This window comes from Coenobita brevimanus, chromosome 61, assembly GCF_032717465.1.
Source record: "Coenobita brevimanus isolate Jiangsu-jjx chromosome 61, ASM3271746v2, whole genome shotgun sequence".
In the NCBI taxonomy this organism is placed as follows: Eukaryota; Metazoa; Arthropoda; class Malacostraca; order Decapoda; family Coenobitidae; genus Coenobita; species Coenobita brevimanus.
The window spans coordinates 38,055,036-38,075,845 of NC_137014.1; the positions used below are offsets into that span (position 1 = coordinate 38,055,036).

The 20,810-nt window shown below is 41.9% G+C and overlaps 1 protein-coding gene across 1 annotated transcript in view; it reads right to left on the reverse strand.

The window, feature by feature from the left end:
- Window positions 1–20,810, reverse strand: part of LOC145403769 (putative transporter slc-17.2) — a 36,143-nt gene that overhangs the window by 2,835 nt on the left and 12,498 nt on the right. Inside the window, exons 2-8 of the mRNA XM_080275447.1 lie at window positions 14,512–14,732; window positions 12,795–12,882; window positions 11,612–11,848; window positions 10,588–10,799; window positions 10,327–10,452; window positions 6,302–6,455; window positions 4,421–4,576 (exon numbers count right to left, since the gene is read on the reverse strand). Of these exons, the coding sequence (XP_080131573.1) occupies window positions 4,421–4,576; window positions 6,302–6,455; window positions 10,327–10,452; window positions 10,588–10,799; window positions 11,612–11,848; window positions 12,795–12,882; window positions 14,512–14,732 (1,194 nt within the window). The remainder of the gene's footprint in view (window positions 1–4,420; window positions 4,577–6,301; window positions 6,456–10,326; window positions 10,453–10,587; window positions 10,800–11,611; window positions 11,849–12,794; window positions 12,883–14,511; window positions 14,733–20,810) is intronic.

Here is a 20,810-nt window from a genome sequence, read left to right on the forward strand (position 1 = left end):
CTACCATACAGCATTACACTCCTAACACATGCTGCATACAAAGACCCCTTAGCACGTAGGAAGAGCCCTCTCCATGTCAGGAGAGGCAAGAGCTCCCTGAACTTCTTCCAACCACTTCTCACCCTAGCCACAGAGCTAGCTCCAGCCCCACCTCCAGCACACAACATGTCTCCCAAATAACAAAACTCTTCCACACACTCAAGAGATTCACCAGCAAGTTCAATCCTTTCACGTCTGACAATCTCCACCTGCTCACGCCGGCACGCCGTACATATAAAATCAGCATTATCTCGCAGTCTACCTCTGATGCCACTACATTTCTTTTGCACCCATTTATCACACACACAGCACAAGATGGAATTACTTCCCACGCCCTTGTGGCAAACTGCACATGGCCACTCTCCCTCGTCTTTGACAGTACCGCCACCAACCCTAGATATCATCACTTTTGTTTTATCTGCATTTACCCTTAAACCCTTTTGCCCCATACCATCTCTCCACTTCCTGAACCTTTCCTCTGCCTCCCTTTCGTTCTCTGCCATCAACACCAAATCATCAGCATACAACAACTCCCACGGGAGTCCGTTTCTAAAGTCACGTGAAAAGGCTTCAAGTACCATGATAAACAACATGGGACTCAAGACTGACCCCTGATGCACACCAACATTCACGGAGTCCATTTCTAAAGTCACGTGAAAGGGCTTCAAGTACCATGATAAACAACATGGGACTAAAGACTGACCCCTGATGCACACCAACATTCACGGAAAACTCATCACTCAAATCTCCATTCACTCTCACCTGGGTGTGAGCACCCACATACATGGCCATAACCACCCTAACCAGCCACTCCTCCAACCCAAGCTTTCTCATTGCCCACTTCACCACCTCTCTAGGGACTCTGTCGAAGGCCTTTTCCAAATCAACAAAAACAAAATAAAGATCCCTTCTCCTACCAATATATTTTTCCTGAAGCTGTCAAACAATGAATATGGCATCAGTGGTCCCCCTACCTGGTATAAACCCAAACTGCATCTCATCAATATTCACTCTTTCTCTAATCATACCTTCTAAAACTCTCTCCATTACCTTCATTATCTGATCTAAAAGCTTTATACCTCTATAATTTCCTCTTTCCAGGGCATCACCCTTCCCTTTATACACATTTACAATTACACTCTTCGGCCAATCATCTGGGACAACACACTCATAAATAATCCTATTTATCAGGTCAGTGACTAAACTCACCCCTATATCGCCTGAGGCCTTCAACATTTCAGCAGTCAACCCAGACACACCTGCTGCCTTCCCCACCCTCATCCTGCCTATTGCCTCACTCACAGTAGCAGTATCAATCAAAGGCCAAGGGCCAGACACTGGATCTGCTGGCTCCAAACCTTCCCTGTCCCAGTCAAACTCCTCATTCAACAACCGGTTATAATGCTCTCTCCATGCATCTTTAATATCCTCACTGTTCACCACAATCCTTCCTTCATCATTCTTCACACACTGCTCACCTATAATATCCTGATTATCCCTCTTCACCTGACCTGCCACCCTAAATATATTTTTCCTTTCCCCATGATTTAGGTTATCAAGTAATTGTCTCTGTGACTCAGACTTTGCCCCGTATACCTCTCTTCTAGCCCTATGCTTGGCAGCCAAATATTCCTCTTTGCTACCACCCTTCTTCCATTCCCGGAAAAGCCTTCTTTTCAACTTAACTGCAGCTTCTACACCCTCATCCCACCACCAAGTTACTTTATGTCTTGGTGGTCCTCTTGTCCAACCGCATGTTACATCAGTAACGCTCAAGAAATTGTTCTTGAGGGCTATGTACTGTTCATTAACGCCTCTGTCTACAGCTCCCTGTTCAGCCACCACTCTCCTCAACTCGCTATAGAAGGCATCCCTTACTACTTGGTTTATCAGCTTCCATATTTTCCTCCTAGGTACATAAGTCCTCTTTTTCATCACTTGTTCTTTAAGCACCATATCACAAATCAATAGTTTGTGCTGCTGCACACACTCCTCACTTCCTATAACTTTAACATCCCTCACTAACCTCCTATCGGCCCTCCTAACCAGAAAATAATCTATCTGACTGCTATTTCCCCCAGACTCATACGTAATTAACCTATCTATCTATCTATCTATTGCTAGACGCCTCAATCCCGTTTGGGGTGGCCACAAACAAATCACCTCCAAGTCGCCCTGTCCCCCGCCATTTCACTCCCCTGCTCCCAACTCACACCCCCCTCTCTCATATACCTCTCCACCCCATCCCTCCATCTCATCCTCGGCCTCCCCCTCCCTCTTCCCCCCTCCACCTCACTCACATACACTCTCTTCGTCAGTCTTTCACCCTCCATCCTCTCCACATGGCCAAACCACCTCAGTGTGTTCCTCATAACGCTTCCTATCATATCCACATCCACACCACAACGCTCCTTTATATCCTCATTCGTCAGCCTGTCTCTCCACGTGACTCCACAGGCTCCTCTTAAATAACTCATTTCCACTGCTCTCACTCTTGACTTGTGTCCTTCCAACAATGTCCAAGCTTCACTTCCGTACGTTAGAGTTGGTATCACAATACTGTCATGTAGTAACTTTTTCACTTCCATGCTCACTTCCCTGTTTCTTATCACTGCTTTCAAGGAACCAGCAACCTTTCTTCCCTGCTGTACCCTTTCAAGCACTTCACGTAATTAACCTACTGTCTCTTTTCCTAAAATATGTGTTGCACACAATCATGTCCGTTGCCTCCCCAAACTCGAGTATCCTTTCCCCTTCTGCATTCCTTGGACCATACGCACATCCCCCATGCACTCCTTCATAACCTTGTGCTGCTTCACCTACATGACCATTTAAGTCCCCTCCCAAAATAACTATCTCATCATCCCGCATACCACCCACTACACGTATTAAATCATCCCAAAATCTATCTTTCTCTGATTCATCCAATCCTGCCTGTGGAGCATATGCCGATATAATCGCAGCTATCTTTCTTCCCAACAGAATTTTCACTACCAATATCCCATCGCTTACTCTCAAAACATTCATAACATATTCCACCCATTTCTCCGCAACCATCACACCAACACCTCCATGTCCGTCTGTCCCCCCCTGCCAAAACAACTTATGGCAACAGTCCTTCCCAACAATCTTTCTGGCTGATCCACCCCTGTACCGGACTTCCTGCAAACACGCCACATCCACCCACCTCCTACTGAATGCCTCAACGACTTCCCCCGCTCTTCCCCTCAAACTTCCCACATTCCATGAACCCACCCTCATCCCCATGGGTGATTTACTGTCCTCAGGCTTGCTTTGAAACTTATTTTGTTTAGTCATCTTCAGTATTAATAAAGATAGACAGACACAGCACAGGTCCCACTCACTGCGCAGTCCCATGGCCAGGTAATGGATCTGGGACCCCTAGCCCACCAGCTTACCAGTGGCTGTGGTAGTGGCCTCGGGGCACCCTGCCAGGACAGCTGCAGGGACACCCTCCAAGTGTGTCTTGGCACTGCAACTATCCCGCCATTATACACCCACTGATAGGGCAGCCTCCTGGGGCGCTACTCCCAGGTTCGGGCCCCTCCCTATTGGGCGGAAGCGGCAGCCTGGGAACCGCAATGCCCTGTACCCTCTAGCACAGGCCCGAGCCCCATCTCGCCCTGGACCCACGATCTATGCCGGCGGAACCCCCGCCACGCCTCCCCCCAGAAGTCTGCCACTAGGTAGCAGGGGCAAAGTTTTCTGGCCGCATGCCCTTGCTGGTGCCAACCCCTGTAACGTAGTGGGATACGTTGTGTGAAATGTAAAGTGCATGTGGTGTAGTGCATAGATAGTTAGAGCAAATGTTTGGGAGAGTATGCTGGTCAACTCTACATATTACTGTCACACTGAAAAGGTCAGCAAAGGGGGATGGTTAGATAGCTAGTGAAACAGGAACTCCAGCTCTCCCTATCATCAGCATTCCCATTCCCCTCGGGAGTACTACCCTGTTCGGCCTGTGCTGCGGCCTCCTCCTATTCATGAAAACACATACACACACTTAAACAGGAACAATACAAAACATATTGAAAAATTAAATATCCAAGCATGAAAAATTACAATAATTGTACATGTACATTATTTACTACAAAAAATCTTTTACAAATACTTTCCTTTTTCTTAATTCAGTAAGGCCATGATATGTGACACTTTTTTATATTCCTTTTTGCTACTGAGTCCACAAGGAACATAGAAAAAATGTCTTACAATTCCATTGCTACCTACAAAGCTGACATGCCAATCACCTTCCATTTACAATATCAGTACTGGTTGTTTGAAAACAGCTGTAACATTTCAGAATACATCCCAGACTTGTAACAAGGATTGCCTGTACACTACATTGTTAACCTGTACATACCTGCAAAGTTAGGTGCAAGGTCCATGGGTGCAAGTGTGTAGGAACAGAGTGCGGCAGAGCTGCCGGCCATCACCAACACCAGCAGAGTACACACCAAGTACTTAATGCATCCAGCCCACACAATCCCCCACAAGCCCATCACCACTATACTCATACCTGTAATCATAAACAACTGTCAGGTAATGTACAGTACTGTAAATGGATGATTTAAGACTAAACAGACATCATACAACACAGACAGCCAACATCAGGTGAACAAGGCTGACACATGCATGAAAGGATGTACAATGCCTTTCATCATCATCATCACTGTCATCATCGACATCACCATCATCATCCTGATCTCTTCTCCCAGTAAAGTATGGATACGGTCAAGTAGGGTTTCGAGAGCAAGAAAAGACTAATGGAGGGAGAGCTATCATCAACATACCCAATTAAATGGGTTACATTCTCACTTACTCTGCAAGGCTTTGCATTCCTGACTCCTCAAAGACATAACCACCCACATTTATACACTTCATTTTATTTGTCAGGCATGTCGGTCCGAAAAGTATCACATCTATCTATGTTCAGCCAGAGATGCCTTAATTCCATAAGGAGCGGCCACAAGCATACACCTATGCCTCCCCCTGTCCTCCACCATTAGGCATATGAAAAGGGTAGCAATAAATTGTACAGTATTACAGTATTGTATCCCAATTTAAAAGTAAAGGACAATGGTGTCATGACATGGACTGTGCAGAGAATCTAATACAAATAACTAAATAAGCACTGAACTTTTATTTAGTATATAACTGTGAAGGAGGGCTAGTAAATAAGTTTGTTCCAAATGAGTTGGAAAGGTCTGGGCAAAGTAACATACAGTATAAGGTCTGGAATGAAATGGGAGACTGCAATTCAGTCATAATAATCCTGTCACAGTGCTCCAAATGAGATACAGGAAATAGCATTAAGCACTATAGATAAATGTATAGCAAACTCTCAATTAACAGGTGTAATTCAGCAATGCCCTATGCGGAATAACACAAAATGCTGGATATTGTATAGTTCCCCCCATCAGCTTAATATATTCAGCTTCGAGCCAAATATTCCGTTACTATCCGTCTCGACCCTCTATCCTAAAAACTTTCCCATGAATAAAATATGAAAATTAAGCATAAAATACAATAAACTGATGATTTGAATACAGTGATACCGTAATACAGCACCAGTTGGCTACCGTTTATGAGCCAGTTGATACACCTCGATGCCAGATATTGCATAGAACCGCCGGTTACTTCCCGTTTCAGTAATGGATATTACTTTAATAAAGCCGAGGCAGTAGCGCAGGATATTGCATTGGGCAGGATAATGTGATTATGGATAATTGAGTTTACTGTATACTGAAAATGAGCAACTATCACTAACTAAATGGCAATCAATACAAAGAAAGACAATAAATACAGGGCAAGTGCTCATTATGTTACCTTCTTGATGTTCTTTACTACATTCAAAGTATATTATAGAAAAACTGCCTATTAAAGTTCCATCGATATATATGAAATTTCCCAAGTCCACAGTGCCAAATGTAGAGAAAAAATAAATAAATAAAAATAAAAATAATTTACAACACAATCCTGACTTACAATGAGGGATGCTTGTAGAGTAAACCTTCCCCTTCCCCTCCTTATTTCCTCCCCTCCCTGTAAAATTCACAGACATTTACAGAAAAGTAGCCTGTTAAATTTTCATTGCTATCTATAAAACTGATCTGCCAGTTATCCCATTTTTACAGTTTTACGGTAAGGATTGCAGGGGAAGAGTTTCGATATTATGGAACATATTTCCAGTATATAAGAACTTATTGTACAGTATACACTACACAAAACATCAGCACCTGACCTGCAGCATGTAAAATCCTCCGTGTGTTGAGCTTGGATGTAATCTCCCTCTTTGTAAGAGTGTCAGAGACTCTGCCAAACATAAAGGCACCACACCAGCTACAACACTGCCCCACTGTCAGAACAATACTCGCTTCGTACATAGTCAGCCCAATCTAGGATATAATTAAGAAAGGTGTAAAAGTACCAATTACTGAGGGCAAAAAAACATCATCATCATCATCATCGTCATCCCAATCCAACCAATTTATATATTATGGTAAACAAGTCTTTGCAGCATTTGATTATTAAAGGCACTTGCTTTGTTTAGATGTCTCAGTTCACTTTATTATTCACTCAAGTTTGATTGTCACATATTTGGTGTAACAGAAGTAAAGATAAAACTACAAACAAGTAATACTGTATTATGTACAATTTGCATTCATGAAAGTATGTGAATAAGATACCTTACCTTGCACCCCTCAAATTCTACCTCTTCCACAGACAATACAATTTTGCTGGTAAGTGTTACGTTTCAGAGACAAGGTCTGTCCAGAAAGCATCCGACCTTAGGCTCTAAAAAAATAAATACTGCAGTTAACCTGTTCAGCTAGGGCACTAATCCTCTGCAAAGTAGGCCCCTTCTGACTTGACACATGTATCCCAGCATTCTTTCCACTGCCTGAAACATTTTTCAGAGGTCGGTTTTCAGTATCTCCTGCAGGTGCTTCGTTGCATTCGTCATGATCTCTTTTCTCGTCCCAAATTGGGAACCTTTCAGCTGAGTTTTGAGCTTGGGAAATAACCAAAAGTCACATGGAGCTATGTCTGGTGAGTAGGGAGCCTGCTGGACCTGCGGGATGATGTGCTTAGCCAAAAATTCATGAATCAGTCGAGAAGACTGGGCAAGGGCGTTGTCACAGTGCAGCTTCCAACTTACCGCTTTCCAGAGGTCAGGTCTCTTCCACTGAACTGCGACACGAAGATGAGAGATAACACTGAAGTACTAATATTTGTTGACGGTCTGGCCTTCTGGTGCATATTCATGATGCACAACACTCGGGCAGTCGGAAAAAACTGTCGAAATATGAGTACATTTTGCCTTCCTGCGGACCTGTCGTGCTTTTTTTGGCTGAGGCAGCCCTGCATGCTTCCACTGGGACAAATGTGCCTTGATTTCTGGGTCGTACCTGTACACCCAAGTCTCACATCCAATGCTAACAATCTTCAGAAAGTCTCGATTGCGATTTGCACATAAATAAGGATAAAACAAAAGTTATGGTGTCTAGGGCTGGTGGTGGTACTGTCAAAGAAGAGGGAGAGTGACCATGTGCAATTTGCCACAAGGGCATGGGAAGTAATTCCATCTTGTGCAGTGTCTGTGATAAGTGGGTGCATAAGATAATGCTTATTTCATGTGTGCGGTTTGTTGGGGTGAGAAGATGGAGAATTTCTGGTGTGAAAAGATTGAACTTGCTGGTGAGTATCCTGAGTGTGTGGAAGAGTTTTGTTACTTGGGTGACATATTATGCACTGGAGGTGTGTCTGGAGCTATCTCTGTGGCTAGAGTGAGGAGTGGTTGGAAAAAGTTCAGGGAGCTGTTGCCTCTCCTGACATTAAGATGGCTCTCCCTCTGTCCCAAGGGATTTTTGTATGCAGCATGTGTTAGGAGTTTAATGCTGTATGGTACTGAAACCTGGGCAGTAAAGGAAGAGGATATTTACAGGCTCAAACATGCATAAATGACATTGATTAGGTGGATGTGCAGTGCATCCCTGAGTGTGAGGCCTGGGGGGGCTTGGTTTACAATGGAAGAGTTGAGGGGTAGGTTGGGACTGGAGTGTATTGGTGTTGTGATAAGGGGAGGTAGATTGAGATGGTTTGGGCATGTGGAGAGGATGAGGGATGATAATTGGATGCAGAAAATGACAAGTGTTAATGTTAGGGGTAGGGTTGCGAGAGGTATACCAAAAATGACCTGGGACAAGTTCATTGAGTGTGACCTCAGAGATAAGGGACTGAATAGGGTAGCTATCAGAGAGCGAGCAGCAAGGAAAGCAGCCATTAGGTGACTAAGGCCAACACATGCAAGCATTTTGGAGCCTTCGAAAATGAACAAAGGAACGAACATGTCATGAGCAATGTTCACCTGAGAGAAAAGATCATGACAAATGCGATGAAGCACCTACAGGAGATATTGAAAATTGACTTTGAAAAGTGTTTCAAGCAGTGGAAAGAATGCTTGGCTACATGTATCAAGTCAGATGGGGCCTACTTTGAGAGGGATTAGTGTCCTAGCTGAACAGGTTTTTTAGGGCCTAAGGTCAAACACTTCCTGGACAGACCTCATATATAATTGTCATTTCCTCTGTAAAGGACTTTTTACATGCAACAATTAATCTTCCGTGCTCACTTAAAAATAAAATACGAAAATCATCAAAGGATAAGCCTGGAAAAAATCAAACTTAGTAAACTGTTCCCCCAAATGACAATGTTCATCCCAACTATGACTAAAACACTGTACTCTAAGTCTAGAAACACTTTACAAATCAACCTTAACACAAATTTAAGTCTACAATATCATCAATATCAGTAAAAAAATAAATTAAAAACCCATCTTTAAACCTAGGTCTGGCCATCGTTAGGCAGGGAATGGTGGTATTTCTACCCCCATCGCTAAGCTGGGGTATCACATCTAGGGGTATCATATCTCATGGTATACCTGTACTGCAATCTCTAACACCATGAAAGATCTTCAAAATAGAACTGTAAAACTGTCTTGCACTCTTCATCATGTTAAAATGTTAATGTAAAGTATAGAACTGTAATGCAATTTTTCTGCTACAAGTCATCAAATCTGACTAGTTTATACTGTAGGCTACTGGCATATGGCACACCCTCTGTACACATGAGCTCCATATGCATGGCTCCACAGTGAGTGGATGAAAAAAGCAGTACTGAGTATGTCACATGCATGGAGAAAGCATGAAAAGTGTGTGACATGCTTTTCATAAACCATACAAGATAGGTGAAACCACCCTTGTAATTATTTTTCTCACACTTTTTTCTTCATGTAAACCTCTTTAATGTCACATTCATATGTCTGCATTACCCTTATACAGTACAGTAAGCTGTGCCCTTAGGATGCATATTTGTAGTCTTGCTGAGGTAACTGAGGGTTTTTGGTGAGCAATTTGGGTCTATCACAGTGAGTTTTTTTCCACTTTCTTATTTTTTTCAACCTCATTAATGTCACTGTCCAACAGCTCCTTTATACTGTAGGGTATGCCCTTAGTATATCTGGGGCAGACTCAAAGAACATTTAAGGCACCATCTCCACTATCGTCACCTAAAATTAAGCCACTAAGGCAGATATAATCATTCACAAAGCATGGCAACAGCCATCTTGTAGCGATATCTGGCATCACAAGTTGAGCGCATGGAGGACATACGTTAACCTATACTACAACGCAGAAATGGTGTGCTTATTTATGTACTCCTTGACCTGTCGATAGCCTCGAGCCCTCTTCCACTGTAATCAATGTTATTAGAGAAAGAAACCGTTACAACCATGAAAGAAGTGCCATCGTCATTTTTTTGTGCAGTACAAAGTTCTGAGCATATTCAGTCATTGAAAAAATGACAGAAATGTGTAATAAATGGAGGTAGCAGAGGGACAGCCATCTTCTAGTCTGCTCGAGCAATGTGGGAAGGGTATTTTGTTTGAAACTAAGCCCAACAAACCAACACTAAAATCAATATGCTCATCACTTGCTTTAGGCAGCTGTAAGCAATTTCTCTTCTATAAACATCTGTTCCAGCTTGCATAAACTAAGTAAATAAAGAGGGGGGGAGGGGGATTCTTTAGTTTTTTCTCTTGTTATAACATCCCTAGTAGAGAAAAACTTTAATTTATAATTTATCTACCACCTCCAGTTAAAAAGACTTTCATAAAGTACAGTAAATAAAATTGTCTGGAGATAGTAAGAATACACTTTTAAAATCCATCATCAACTGAATGGGTTATGGGAAACTGCTGTAGTGTACCTGGTTCTTGAGGAAGACAGGCCCTTCAGTGGTGGTCTGGTTGCTCACCCATGAGGATGCAAACTCTGTCAGGATGCAGGGCAGAAACCTGTAACACTGCAGCAGTCGCCTCCATGGCACATGACGCTGTAGAGAAAATGCTGGTTCATATACTGTGTACACATACTGTATCTCCTATTATCCACTTTTTAGAACTAGAAAGTGTGTTGGCAGAATCTGCCTAAAACAAACTGACCTACTGCCTTCATGTGAAGAACTAACCTTGAGATGGATTTCAGGGTTATGGGCAAGGAGGTCACGTTCATGGTCTGTCATGCATGGGTGGTCTTTTGGGTTGTTGGTGACAAAGCCCAGCCAGAGAGGGGTCCAGAGCAGTGCCAGGATACCACCACCATAGAAGACCCATTTCCAACCGAAATTCTCAACAATCAGCTCAGAAGTACTCATGACCACCAGGCTGCCCACTGACATTCCTGATGAAGGCAGGGAAGTACCAAAGGCTGCACTGCCTTGCACTCATATATCTAAGCTAACAATAGTCTAGCTGCTAGCTAGGTCATGATAGGACTGAAGTAGATTAAGTCAATAACAGCTGTATATCATAACGTCTTATCACAAGTGGCAACATAAGTAAATCAGTTTGCAGAAGGGACTGATGGGGACAGTCTTTGGGGTATGGCCCTTAACCCCCTCAATTCAGATAATGTCCTAGATCTGATTTAGCTTATGAGAGCACCTTGATAGTGAGGGAGGGTCAATGAGGGATGTATCTAACCCTTTCAGTTAGAAGTCTCTCCAAAGCTGAAAGAAATATATGAAAATAACAGGAATAGAATGAGAACTGTATCACTGCAGAGTTGGACTGAGGAGGTTAAATTTCTGTTCATTTCCAGGTGGTCATCTACGGTGAAAACAAACATTCCCTTTCCCTCACATTCTTCCCTCACATTCTTTCCCCCATCATCACTTTACTTTCTACCATCCTTGATGACAAAGTTGTGTAAGTTTCTAACCCCATTTTCCCACTTTGTCTGATTACTTACAGATGATTATACTGTGTTCAGCTTAAGAAAGTCTATTTCAAATGGGTGATTCATGTATGACCTCTATTATCTCCATCACCAAAGTGGACATTTTCTCAAACTGAATAAAATCATTTGGAGGTAATATGAACAAAGTCAAAACCATGTCTCTGGATTGATGAGATTATTGGATATATAAATTAATATTGCCAGTGGATGCTTACCTGGTGCCCTCCTGAAAAAAATTAATAAACTGAACTCACCTGATAAAGCAATGGTAACCATGGTGGCAAGTTCTTCTGGAGGTGCCCAGCTTGCCAGGACAGTATAGAGAGCTGGGAAGGATGGCCCTTGCATTAAGCCCATCATGAAGCGCACAGCTGCCAGAGCCATTGGATGAATCTGGGCAGCCAGAGGGCACAGCAATGACAGCACCCCTGACAAGGCCAGACTCACAGCCATGGTCTCTCGAGCTCCCACCAACTCACTAATACGACCACCTAAAAACAAATACACATGCACTCAGGTCTGTATTCTCTTCAGCTTAGGAGGCTCTCCAGCACCTCCTTACCAGTACAGTACACTAATCCCTTGGTTACTGCGCATACCTGGTAACTGGTACCATATATGGTGCATGATAACACAATTGCACAATAACGAATACGCAGAACCTGTGGGATTTTTCCTGACTGGTACAAGGCACTCCAAGTGCAAGCCCAAATGTCCCTTTTATGACAATTCAAACCCATTAATACATACAGTACATACTATCATGGTAAGTACCAGAAATACAAACAAGCATGGTTAGGTTAACAGAGAATGATGAAAAAGGGACAATAAGGACAAAAGAAATACCGGTATCATAGACTTGAGATGTGCTTGAGGTAAAGGGTTTCAAAGCTAGTGGGTGGAGAGTTAGTGGTCTCCACCACCTGGGATTAACTCCTTGAGTAGGGCCTCATCTCTGAATCCCTCAAAGCCATCAGAAACCAAAGACATTGTATCATTGTCAGTACAATCCAGCTTAGGTGCATGAAAAATGTGCTGTAACAGCTGGAGTGCAGCTTTTCATCTCTCAGTGATAGTGAAAACTGCTAAAAGCAAGGGACCAGTATAAAGTTTTGCATATGGCATGTCAATATTCTCTTGTTTGTTATTCATGCAATTTATGTCAGCATTACAATGACATATATAACACATAAGAGAAAAATGAAGCACTGTACAGAAATTCATGATTAATCAATAAGTAAGGGGGGCATGAAGCCTCTAAAGCCTATAAGAATACAGCTCTAAGTGTCACCATAATAAAGCACCTGAGCCATATACAGTACTGTGTATTATCAAAATTAAAGTACAGTACTCATCCTTAAATAGCTTCCATGACATTACCTTGAAAAATAACCTTGCACAATGCAATAGTGTAAAGGCATGGAATGCAATGCTTACCAGTGGTCTTGGTGATGAAATATCCCCAAAAGAAGGTGCCCAGGATGACCCCTTGTTGCTCCATGGACCAGTCAAAGTCACCACCACCCTACACACCACACCACAACATCAGTTCCATATTATGCAAAGGAGTCCCTTATAATTATGTACAGTGATTGCATTAGTTGTATTAACTTAGTAATTCTTTTTGCAGCATGAAGGGTGTATAAATGACAGGCACTGAGACAAAAATGTTTGGAATTTAAACATGGCAATTAGAGTTAGTCGGACAGACAGACAGGCACATACCTAAACAGCGATAGAGTCAGTCTGATAACGTACTGTACTTGTAATAATACTGTACTAGGGAAATTATGGGAATAAGCAAGAACTGGGCTTTGCAAGGCCAAGAATCTACTCTTCGCTCAACAAGGTTATGACACTCTGAGGAACAGGCTTTTGAGTCACTTAATACACAACCCAAGCATAATACACAGCAATGAGAGGAATACAGCATGCCCATGGTTTACTATGAGGATGCGTTAGAAAAATTCAATAGATAACAATTTATCATATAGAGTCAATTATAACATGGATTCAGTGGGGATACATTACTGGCAAAGGACCACTCACCCAACAGAGCCATCTAAAGTGGTTATTTCACTTCACTGAACAACTCTTACTGCTTACCACTAAAAATATGTCTAAAATCATTTTAAACTCACCTAAACTGGTAGTTACTGTATTTTACTTCATCGCACTTCATTTGCTGCTTGAACTCCAGCATCACACTACTGTTCTATCACTGACACTAACATATCTGATAGTGACAAGTGCAAAGATAATCTCTGAACAAACAAATGATTAGACCTGCATGAGGGAGAGCATATAGGTGAAAATTGCCACCATATATCAACCGTTCAGGCTTCATATGGGATTGTAATAATTGTAAAACCAAAATCAAACAGCATATTGAAAAAAGATCCTAACTTTTTTGCCATCATATCAGGAATTCATTGCATAACTCATCATCGTATAATGAGGATTTGCTGTACAGAGTTGCAGAAAGGATGTACTTGTTCTTGCCACCAGTTAAAATGCCTTATGAAACATCACAACCTTTCCCTAAGGTTGTCAACATCTTCCCTGCTTGTTCAATTAATGCACTGAGTGACACAGTTCTCTCCTTGTCAAAGACACCAAAGAATGCCATTGTTACATGGCTACATACCATAATGATGCCACTACCACCTCCTGTATATTTACTTACTTGTAGTATACTGGATCTGAGCTAGGCCTATGCTGTCCTGTCTCCATTAACTACTGCTTAGCAATGTCTTGTTAATGCTGATGTTGTTGCTACTTTACTCTGGTCTATCTCAGCAAGCAGATCTAACAACCACAAGCAAGAAGCCACCTTCCTGTGGCAGACAGCTCCTTGCCATGGTAAAAATTGACAAGGTGTTGAAAAAATGGAGGAGGCATAGCCTCCACAAGGATGAGCTGTGTATAGGTGATATGTGTGAATAGTAGTCTCAGCCTGGCCTTTACTTGGTAAATGTGGTTGAGTTCCCCACCTGGGAGTGTTGTGCAAAGGCCAGCTTTTTTTTTATTTCAATGCCTAGGTAATCATAACTTATAAGTTGCTTGGAACCTCTTCCCCAGGTCACCCTCAAGGAGTGAACATGGCATGATAAAACCGGATTATTAGACAAAATTCAAAATCTGTCGTACTCACATTAAACTCCTTCCCATCCTCCTGTGTAGTGTTGTGTGCTGTTGGGCAAGCCCCTGTGGGCAGCTGGTGGGAGGTGTTGTGTGAGTTGGTTGTGTTGGCCATGGCAACAATTGCCACACTCAGCCCAAATCTCACAAGGTAGTCCACCATGCAACCCAGCAGTCCAAGAACAGCCACTCCATACCGCATCCCAGGCATATACTTTTGCCATGATGAACACCCTGAAATCAAGAAACAGTACCATTGAGAGGTAGGATCACACCAAATTCGTTTTGTTTCATTTTGTTTACAAAGGCTCCAACATGCTTGCATGCATCAGCCTTTGTCATTTAATGGCAGCTCTCCATGCCACTCAATCTCTGGCAGCCTCTCTACTTAGTTCCTTATCCTTGAGGTCACACTCAATGACCTCATCCCAGGACTTTTCAGTCTGCCTCTCACAACCCTACCCCCAACATTAACACTTCTCACTTTCTGCACCCAACTGCCCTTCCCCCATCCTCTCCACATGCCCAAACCATCTCAATCTACCTCTCCTCATCACAACATCAATACACTCCAGACCCATCCTTCCTCTTAGCTCTTCCATCGTAAACCTAGCCCCTCCAGGTCGTCCATTCAAGGATGCATTACACACCCTCATAATCATTGTCATTTCTGTACATTTGAGCCTGCAAATATCCTCTCCCTTTATTGCCCAGGTCTCATTACCATACAGCATTATGTTCTTATCACATGCCGCATACAAAGATCCCTTAGTATGGAGGGAAAGCCCTCACAGTGTCAGGAGAGGCAACAGTTCCCTGAACTTTCTCCAACCACTGCTCACTCTAACCACAGACCTAGCTCCAGCCTCACCACCTCAAGCATATAACACATCTCCCAAGTAACAAAACTCTTCCACACACTCAAGTGACTCACTGGCAACATCAATCCTCTCACACCTGATAATCTCTGCATGCTCTCCCAGACACACCAAACACATGAAATCAGCATTATCTTGCAGTCTACCTCTAATGCCATTACCAAATTATCAAAACAAAATATAAGAAAACTGGAACTAGCCAACCAGACAAGAACTGGATCAGGAATCAAATTCCGAATCCTCCCAGTAATCCATTAAGTACAGTATTTTCACTTAGGCCTATACTGGGTATGCTTTTCTATTCCCCTTCCCTTCCTGTACTGTTTGTGGATGATACTGTATTGTTAAGTGAAGACAAAGGAGAACTGCAAAGATTGGTGAATGAGTCTTGGAGAGTGTGTATGAAGCAGAATCTAAAGGTAAATGAAGGGAAGAATAAAGTTATAGTCTTCGAGAGAAATGAAGTCACTGAATGTACAGTGAGGCTGGATGATGAGGAAATGGAAGATGTGAGTGCATTTAAGTACAGGTACTGGGGTAGTGTGATGAGTAAGGATGGAAGTTTGGAGGATAAAGTGCTTGAAAGGGTACAGCAAGGAAGAAAGGTTGCAGGTTCTTTGAAAGCAATGATAAGAAATAGGAAAGCGAGCACGGAAGTAAAAAAGACGTTGCACAGTAGTATTGTGATACCTACTCGAACGTACAGAAGTGAAGCTTGGACCTCGTTAGCAGGACACAAGTCAACAGTGAAAGCAGTGGAAATGCGATATTTGAGAGAAGCATATGAAGTTACATGGAGAGACTGACTGACAAATGATGAAGTGAAGGGGCGTTGTGGTGTGGATGTGGATGTGATAGAAAGAGTTAAGAGAAATACACTGAGGTGTTTTGGCTATGTGGAGATGGTGGACAGTGAAAGACTAACAAGAAGAGTGTATGTGAGTGTGGTGGAGGGGGGGAGAGGGAGGGGGAGGCTGAGGATGAAATGGAGGGATGGAGTGGAGAGGTATATGAGAGAGGAGGGTGTGAGCTGGGGGTAGGGCAGTGAAATGATAGGGGACAGGGCAACATGGAGGTGATTTGTATGTATGTGACCATCCTCTATGGGATTAAGGTGTCTAGCAACAGATAATATTCCCCTTTCTACAGTTTGAACCTGGCTTGGTTTCATATGACTTAGCAGTGTACTGTAATGGAATGAACCACCTTAACCCCTTAACTGCGGGGCATCACTTTCGTGACGCTTGGGAGCAAGGGATCATACCGCAGGGCGTCACTTTTGTGATTGTGTTATTTTGAATTCGCCCGGGCTTTCAAGTGGTGGCTTGTATCATCTATCAGTACTGCCAATGTCCAACACTAGTCAGCACTCCTAATCTCATCTGTACTCCCATCCATTGTTGATAATTTAGCCATTTCTCCCCGTTCTTGACTCCCCTCCCTACCTTCCCTCCATTACCCTATCCTCTCGCCTGACCGGCCGTGCTACGCTAAGTAAATCTTCTCTGGAATTTTTCACTGATTTCATCCATTGAAATAAGCCCTATGCCCTATTCTTATACCAAATAATATATACAAGAAAGAAATAAGGTAAGTGAGAGTGCCATACACCTAGAATTGGCTAATTATCACCTGACAACACCTCACGTGCACTCGTTCGCTAATTTTCGCTATTTATTTCCCCTTGAAATATGCCGTATAATCAATTTTCGTAATAAAAATATATATAAGAAAGGAAGGGAGAAGCCTAAGTGATATTTACATTCACCTGGAACTACCTAATTATTGCAGGCCACCACACTGTATTCTACGCTAAGTAAATCTTCCCTGGAATTTTCCACTGATTTCATCCATTGAAATAACCCTTATGCCCTATTCTTATACCAAATAATATATACAAAAAAGAAATAAGGTAGGTGATAGTGCCATACACCTGGAATTGGCTAATTATCACCTGACAACACCTCACGTGCACTCGTTCGCTAATTTTTGCTGTGTATTTCCCATTGAAATATGCCGTATAATCAATTTTCGTAATAAATATACATATAAGGAGGGAAGGGAGAAGCCTAAGTGATATTTACATTCACCTGGAACTACCTAATTTATTATGTATTGTCTTGGTTTCCTGCCAATCATTTCATTGCTATATATTAGCAGGTCTCACAAGGCTAAAGTTGGTAGTATTGTACTCACCCTAGCCAGGCGGCAGGAGGCCACCACTATCAGTTCACTGTCGTCTTTCAAAGTAAGGGTGTGTCTGATTCGCTCCTGCTAACATCCGCCCCTTTTTTAGCCCCATGCAAAGGGCCCTGTGACCTTTACCCCCTACTAAACCTCGTGTGGAAAGAGGTAAAGGGCTGACAGTTGATAAAGAGTGACTACGATCTTTTTATTGAGTAAAACAGTGCAAGTGGAACTGTAAATAATGTGTAAACAGCAAGTGAAAGGAATGAATGTAAATATACGTGAACAGTGGAAAATAGTTTTATAAGTTACTTCAAGTGACAGTGCATAACAGTATAAATAAAACAGAAATGTAAATAACGTAAATAAAATAGAGAACGTAAATAGAAATGCAAATGAGTAGTATTATAAGAATACGAGTATATACCCTAGGAGTAATGAAAGTGAAAGTTTCACTCTAGCATGTATGAATACTATGAGTTATGAGAGTGAAGGTGAAAGTGACCTTCACTCTCAATGCTAGTATACAGGACGAGAAAGTGAATGCTACGTATTTTACTGAAAGAAATTGAATGCCTACAGTGACTAAACTACTGTTACTGAAGGAAACTTATGGATAAAGACTGTAGATATATATAAGTGTTATATAGTAATAGAAATATAACTATGAGTGTTTTTATGAATAATAAATGACAGAACACCAGTGGCGAACTAGCAAAAGTGGGAAGGTCATACGCCCTCGTAATTTTCATTGCTTAGTTTTTTCTTTTTTTTTTTTTCTTTTTTTGAGTATGGATTCCAAACTATTTGAGAATCATAGAATAGTGTTTCTAGTGATAATATCTGACTGTGGTAATCATATTATGGGTTGTCGGGAAGTGTAAAGTGGAGACTTTGTTACCCAACTTCAGAGGTCTCCACAAGTCCTACGGTACTCGACGAAGGCTCAACAAACACCCCAGGAGAAAGCTGAAGGTATGTGCCATAAGCATATATGATTATAATATTCTAGGACTAATAACTGATTTTTGGCAAATATTTTTAGAGAGTCTATCGGAGCGCAAATATGCTGGCTGGAGCCGCAAGAAAAAGCTAAACAAGCCCACGGTTAAAGGGTTAAGACGTTATATCAGAGTTATCCTATGGTAAAGGACCCATGGGACTAGAACCAGGCCAGACTGGAATTCCAAAAAAAGAAGAATTAGACAACATGAACAAACTAGAATTCACTGCTGAATCTCAGCTTTAAATGCAAGACATTAATTGCTAGCTACCAGCTGTCAGTGGTCTTTATTAATGGTAATACAGTAAGTACATAACCTCATCCCTCACTACACTCACTATGGGTTGGCCTCACACCCACCAATTTTCCTCCAGGGACCTATTCCTACAGACCAATTTTGCACCATGGACCTATTTTTCCAAACAAACTTATTTTTCCTCCTGTGGACCTATTTTCCCACCGCGGATGTATTTTCCTCTATGCACGTGTTTTCCTCTCCATGGACCAATTTTTCCCCTTGGATCTACTTTCCATCATTAGTTTTGTAAATGTGCAGTACATGCTGTCTTTAAGTATTCAAAAAGAGTTGGGGACTCAGTCACTGGTTCAATTCTCCAAATTTTACTCAAGTGGAGCCAGGGGAGATGACTATGGTACTGTACTAGATAAAAAGTGAACCACAGTGAGTTATAACACCCCACAAGTGATGTGCCATACTACTCTTAATCTTCCTCTCAAAATTTAATACCTTAATTCTATGCTACAGTATTACCAGCTTCACATGGAAAATTCTGGTGAAATGTGAATCGGGCAAACCCCAGATACTTTTCAATATTTAGAAATTCCTCCTGGATGGAGATAAAATATGCAAAAAGGAGGACATGTCCGGGAAAATAAGGACGTATTGTAACCTTCAGTTAATCTCAGTTCTATACAAGTGCTATGATAGTTCAGTGATTTCTGGAGCAAATCTCTAAGGGCCATACACGGTAGGTCATGACTAATTGTGCAATCTTTGGTTTTGGCCATAGCCTGGTAACAAGACTGTGCAGCATTCAGTTAACCTAGTGCAGCATTCAGTTAACCTGTGTGATGCACCCCATAAAGATGAGTACTGTACTGACGCTGTATGTATAGCGATAATTCTTGCTGTAGAGACCATAGAGTCCAAAAAGAACAGAAAAATAAAGTGGATGAATGACTGGCATAAAAAATGACCAAAAGCCACACACAAGACACTTTTACAGGACCATCCATTCCCATACAGCATCAGGCATGATTACTTTATACTCCGTCAGGCACGATCGCAGCTTCCCTAGCAGACTCCGTGAGGCTACGATCGTGGCTACCTTCAAATCTCCTGTTCACGTGAAAATGGAAATGTTTTGGTTGAGGCTAGACGTCAGATATTGAGGCTTATGATTGGTCCATTGTTTCCCACTCTTTCTATAGCTATCCAATCACATCCCAGCTTTTATTACAGTCAAATAGAGAGCCATCTTTGCTTGTGAAGAAGGCAAATAGGAGACAAAAAAGGTGGAGGTGTAGGAATAATTATGAAGGAGAAAGAGGGAAGACAAATATCAGAGGTACAAACAGTAAAGGATATGAAGAATGGACTGGGTTATAACAAAGGTGACATTTTAACTGTAAAGATTACTGACCTGAAAGAAGAATGGTGGGTGATGATAGTTTACATGGGAGTGGAAGGAAAAGAAAACTATGAAGAAAATAAAAAGTTGTATGAAGTATTGTTGGAGATAAAGAAAGAAGTGGGAAACAATAAGTAGATAATAATGGGGGACCTGAATGCCCATATTGGTTTAAATAATGAGAGGGTGAACAAGAACGGACAAATGGCACTGGACTTCACAGAAAAGACCCAGCTTAAGATAAAGAACTGGGAGCTGGAAGATCCAGTAACATGGAGTGACAGAGGTATAGAATCAGCAATTGATTATATAATAATAAGTCATGAGGTTGAGACATATGGATGCAAGATATGGAAGAATGAGAATGTTGACATTTCTGACCATATAATGATTGGAATTACTTGTGGAAAGACAAATAGGCGAAAAGAAATAAAAAAGACAAAATAGAGAAAGAAATGGGATATAGCTAATGCAAATTGGCAGAAATACAGTCAGAATCTAGATGACCAGATACGTGAGGAAGAGAAGAGAGGGAGGTCTATTAATGATTGGGAAAAAGTAATTAAAAAGACCATAATTCAGGAGGCAAGAG